General features: G+C 38.6%; 1 protein-coding gene across 1 annotated transcript in view; it reads right to left on the bottom strand.

The window, feature by feature from the left end:
• Positions 1-695: 695 nt before the first annotated feature.
• ALG5 (ALG5 dolichyl-phosphate beta-glucosyltransferase) overlaps positions 696-6,000 on the bottom strand; it is a 20,924-nt gene continuing 15,619 nt past the window's right edge. Inside the window, 2 exon segments of the mRNA XM_027890888.1 lie at positions 696-1,832; positions 3,044-3,140. Coding sequence (XP_027746689.1) covers positions 1,731-1,832; positions 3,044-3,140 — 199 coding nt within the window. The 3' untranslated portion in view covers positions 696-1,730.

Here is a 6,000-nt window from a genome sequence, read left to right as displayed (position 1 = left end):
AATTGAGGGTGGCAGAGCACTAGAATACGCTGACCAGGGAGGCCATGGAGTCTCTGGAGGCATTCAAACACCACCCAGATACATTCCTGTGTAACCTGCCCTGGCAGGGTAACAGATGATCTCCAGAGGTCCATTCCAACCCTAACTATCCTGTGATTCTGTGAAATTATTAAAAAAATATAATAAATTTAGCAACCTCCTTCCAACCTTTGGCATATGATTCAAAAGTAAACATTATTGTGCAAAAAATAATGCATGGCCTATGTCTCATAACTGAAATTAAACATGCTCAATTTTAAACATGCTCAATTCTAAGGTAAGATGTGAGGAAAATTTGGGGAATCTGCTTTTGAAAACTGGTGGGCAACTTCAATTATAAGCAGAGCTATTACTGTTCAGGTCTGGTCATAGAAATTCACTTTACAAAAACTGAGAAGCTGGTATTTTATTCCAGTAGTGGCATTGAGGAATTGTGATTGATTCTGCAGAAGTGACAGAGATGTATGTGGACCAGGCAAGAGAATAAAGCCCGCAAAATGAAACCGAATATATTTTTTGAGAATTTATTCCAGCACTTGATAGAAAACTGAGGTAACCCTAACAGGAGCAAAACTCAAGTCAGTATTACAGAAAGAATAAGAAAAATCACCAGTGAATTTACATGTGAAAGTAACATTATATTTATATAGGTACAACCATATACCATTCATTCTTTACATCAGTTCAAATTTGTACATGTTTCTGAAAGACAGATTGGCTTAGTTTGTTGGAAATCCACAACTATTTTGAAAGCACAAATGCCACTATGTTACTGTCCTGTAACACAGTATGACATTACTATGACAGACTCAAGACCTGCCCCTCCCTCTCTGATCTCAATTGAAGTGTGACATCACCACGTTGGCATCGCCAATGCACAGCCCCTCAATGTACACCGAGTCTCATTTTTGCATGCTCTGAACTAGCTTTCCATACCCTCTTCACTTCAGACTGTAGATGCCAAGGACTTCTAGCCTTGAGCAGGCAGGAATAATTCATACACATGAACAAAACACATTTATAAAAGACGACACTGTAAAACTAAATGTACTTGCTGTTGGACCTTCTACAGTCTGGACAGGACCTGCAGTTTGATCTCAGGAAAACTATTTCAGCTTCAGACAAAAACATTTGGAATGCTAAGAGACTACTGAAAGTCCTGAGAACAACCTTAAGAACATTACTGTTATAACTCAGTAAAATCCATTAATGTTTCCCATAACAGTGAATCTAAACATGCATCAGAGTGAACCATGAATGATAATTCCAAGCTGCAATATGGCCTAAAATTTCCAGATATCACAGAAACAAATGGTTATGGTAATTCATGACACAACATTGCACAACGTAGAACAGAGTACCTCTTTTTAATATGTATGTGGAAATTCCAGAAGTGTGATGAGACAAAAGCAGCTATATTTATTTGAATTAATTTATAAGACATGTTAAAGCTACTATCTAATAAAATAAAAAATGATTACCAGGGAAGAAAACCTTTTTTGAAATGGTTTCTCTTTTCAAAATGTACAAATTCCTTGCCGGCAATCTTACAAAACACATACATGCTGCAAAAATGAAACATACAAGAGGAGTAATGAAGAATTACCTCAGCTTTCATCACCACTTCACTTGATTGAAACTGTTCTCATGTTCCATTAAGTATAATAATATATTTGAAAAATGTAAATAACCTAATTATATTTTCTTCTTTCAAGCTGCCAGGCACCAGTCATATATCGCAGTAGTATAAAACGAAGATCCCTGCCCATCTGCAGCCAGCTCCAACCTTCTAACTTGGAATCTATGATTAATGAAGAAGAAAATCAGAAGGACATTGTTAGAAAAAAAAGAGCACTGCCAAGACATACACTTAAACAGTCTTGAAACTCTGCATTCTCAGCACACTGAGTCCCACAACCTAGATCTTAACATTAATAAAAATTTATATTTTGAAAGTTATTGCTTTACAGTAACTACACTATGCCGTAGTTGGGAGACTCTACTTTGCAAGCAGCACAGTTATTCCACGTATGTGACAAGATGCACAGTCTTCTCCATGACAAGGCTTTATTCAAGTAAATAGGAACCTGAGCACCAATAATTAGGCAAATGATGTTTTTATTGACTTTGGAGAAAAAGACCACCACCTTATCTTACAGCAGTAAATATGAACATGCCAATCTTCAGGCAAGTAAGGAACCTACACCAGGAAACCCAGCCTTCTTCCATCTCTGCTAAATTTGTGATAGGTGTAATGCACGTGTGGAACTGCATTAAAAGGAAGCATTTCTTTTCTACCAAAGCTGTCTCAGGATGTTCTCTACTTGCACCCTTCGTCAACACTGCAGTTCATCGTACTACCTGTTGTTCAGGAGTTGTGTTGAGGGGAAGAGATTCAGATTAAGAAAATAAAAACATGAAAAGGGTAAAAAAAAAATGGAGGAACTGCGTTTGATGGGAGGGAAGTGAGCAGAAGCAAGGGGTATCTCTTAAGCTGGCTTTGCTATGACAAAATATGCATGAAGCTGTACTTTCCAGTAACCCAGTGTCAGAGACCTCCCTAAAGAGACTGAAAGAGCATCACATCTTAAAAAGAGATGGTGCCTTAGAGGAGGCCTTAATAGCTGACAATTTTGGAAGGCAGGACACAGTGAAATGGAGTTGAATCAATAAACGATGTTGGTCAGACTTCCTGCACAGTGTTTTACAATTGCTCTATTTTTATTAACACATTACAGCAAGAGGACATGCCAAAATAGTTTTTTGTCCTAGCAGTGTAACTACCTACTTTTGCCCCCAGTGGGAGTGCAGAGTTTCTCTCCGTCGTTTCTCTCCCTTCACCTACTCTTCCTGTACCAAGTCATGGAAGAAGGCTGGCAAGGACACGAAATTCAAAATTTGTATGGAAAGAAGGCTGTGTGTTATCAAAACTGAGTGAAATATGGGCAGACCTTGGATACTTTACTCTGGATTGACATGTAAGGAATCTTTCAAGAATATAAACAATTTGCCTACCTTCTATTTCAGTCCAGTTGACAGCAACTTCTGCTATAGGTATTTTCAAGCGCTAGGCTATATAAAGAAGTTCCACATCAAACGCCCTGAAGAAGAACAGGAAATAGAAAATACAGTCACACTTATTTCCAGAAGAAAGACAGTGGCAATGTTAATTAAATCCCTTGCCCGATTTAATTGGTATCAAGCACATAACTGAACTAATTGTTCAGTTATGCAGTTGATCCCAGTGCTCTACAGGTCAGATGCACATGGAAGGGAAATTTATTTCCCTGACTGAACATCTCAGAACACAAGCAGTATACAGTATTACAACAGTAATAACAACACTTCACTGTATCCTGTTTTTGAAGGTCATGCTGTGTTCAGACCACTGCTTGCTTGTCATTCCAGCCACTATCAGGATTTAAACATTTTTAAAGACCATAAAGACCAAGCAGGCGAACTTACAGGGTCAGTCCACATTTCTAGGAGTTTCATCAAAGGGGACAACTACCTGCTGTGGCTTTATGCAGATCTGATGGTCTCTCCTTGTACTTTCTAAGTCAAGAAGCTCTAGGCAGCAGCACAGAAGAGAAAATTATCTAAGTTACTGTGCATAACAGAACCTGAACAACAGTTTTACTTTATCCAGTGACCATTTAAAGCACAACATGGAAACCCTCTCGAGATACTTGTGTTTTTTGCTGGCACAATTTTTTCCAGGTTGTGCAACAAAATGGACTGGGGAAGTGATACTGCTCTAAGTCAGTTGCCTTCTTCTGCCCACTTTGTCCAAAATATACCTCAATCCCCTGAATTCTCTGCACAGAGAACTGTTTGTGTGTTTCATTCTTGGAACTGCGTGCTCAAATGGGCCTTCTGGACCTGAAGCACTGAAGCTTTTGGTATTAGACAAGTAGCTTGGCAGCTTGTCATGCTCACGTTAAAAATCAGCATATGAAACTGCCAGTAGCTACTATTGACAAGAGTGAATGCAAATCACAATTATGAAGATTCTGGTGATTTTTGTTACATTTCTTAGATTTATTGATTGCTACGTCTTTTTATCCCCCGTCTTTGTAGTCTTCACTAGGGATGTTCTTGTTCCTTCAATGAGTTTTAATAACTGGTATTTAAGCTAAACAGTCCCCCATTCCCCCCAATAAGCAGCTTTTTAAAAATCCTAGTCAGTATTGGAAAAAAACTGTCAATGGCTGTGATGGTTTTAGTCTAGGCCTTCCTTGGTGACCAGTTTGTAACCAAGGAAGGAGCCAAGTACCCAGTATTCCACACAATTTTTACGTAAACCAGAGTATAAATAAGTCGGAGATTAGAGACCTCGCTCTCTTCTCTTCCGGCGAGGTCTGGGAACAGTGGGTCCCTGCATTGGTCTCGCTTATCTAAGGCTGAGGCCTGCAGAATCCGCTGTCCTACCACGTGGGGGTTTGGAGAGTGCTGACTGTGACTGCCGATCCTACTGTTCTAAGGGACGTGGTGAGATCTGTTTTATTAGTTATTAGTATAGTTCGATCTAGTATACCTGTTTGGTGTCCCTTTTGTTCCCTTTTGTTCCCTTTTTCCCTTTCCCTATCCCTGCGGGGGGTGGACCCCCTTTTTCTGTGTATATAGCATCTTAACTGTATATAACTGTAATTTGCGTAAATATAGATATATTTTTATATAAGCAACTTGATTGTGGGTTCTTTAATTTTTATAGTTTCTTTCTCCTTTAACCTAAGGGAAAAAAGAAGGGGGGAAGGGGGCTGCTATCCTAGCTTTCGGGCATTTGGCAGGAAACCAAGTCCAAACCATCACAATGGCCTTCCACATGTAGTTTCTACTAGATTCAAAACATTCATTACAGAGGCTTTGGGTTTTTTTCCCCAGAAAACTAAAGCTTGAAGGTTAAGGAACTAGAAACATTTTAGCTAAGCTGTTGTTAAGATTCCCAGTTTGAAGTCAAGGGAACAGATGTTCAAGGCCAGCTTACAGAGGGGTCTTGAAAATGCAGCTGTGAGGCAGTCAACTAAGATTCAATATTGGTCCACATCTTCTCTCAGTAACTTCTTAAGTTTAGATTCTCCTTAAATTCTCATTGCTAAGTCCAAGACATTTTTCTTTTGAAATGAAAAAAATCTTTTGTTACTGGAGAAAATGTATGCAACAAAAATCCCACATTATTCATTCATGCTTCCAGGGTTGCTTGAATTCTAATCATTGGTAATTCCATTTAAGATCACAGAAAGGGTAGAAATAGACAGACAGGTGATCAAGAACAGGCACAAAGACGTCCTTTAGCAGGCTGCTAGCCAAGTTCAGATGTTACCTCCTTTTACTTCAAGCCACCCTCTCCTTTTTAGCAGTGTATTTGTGCAAAACTATTAATGAATGCAACAACAGCAGTTGACTTTGAAATGTGCCCTTAGGTATGACACACATGTGTAGGTTCCCACTGAAGTGCAGACCACAGGCAAATCACAGGCAAACAGGCATCGACCTGAACTCGTGCTCCCCATGTATGTTACAGGAGAACTACAGATATCACTGGACAACATTAAATATGCAAAGGCAGCATAAACAGATGTTATCTACAGAGACTACACTTACTGTGTACGAAGAGTTTAGAGCTATTTTCTAAATTTGATTTTGATCAGGACACAGGCCTTTTAATTGTCAACAAAACAGTTACAGAATACATTTTTTTTTTCCTTGGTGAACTGAATTCGCTCCAAGCAGCCTTGCCATTTCACTGCTTTCTTTAAATGAGGGCTGAATATTATTTCATTAATTATGTCACAGTCTCTTTTACTGAAGTTATAGTATTTAATTTTTTTGCTGACATTTTAGTTTGTAAGCCAAAACCCCCATGTATTCACCTTTGAATGTTTATGAATCATGTGTATTAAGACTAAATCTAATTTTATAATACTTACTACTTAAATGACTAAAAATCTTAAGAGACGC

Source organism: Empidonax traillii, unplaced genomic scaffold, assembly GCF_003031625.1.
Source record: "Empidonax traillii isolate 1590-97213 ecotype Southwest subspecies unplaced genomic scaffold, ASM303162v1 scaffold302:size813347, whole genome shotgun sequence".
NCBI lineage: Eukaryota > Metazoa > Chordata > Aves > Passeriformes > Tyrannidae > Empidonax > Empidonax traillii.
Note: the sequence above shows the minus strand (reverse complement) of the source record. Positions and strands in the feature narration are given on the sequence as shown.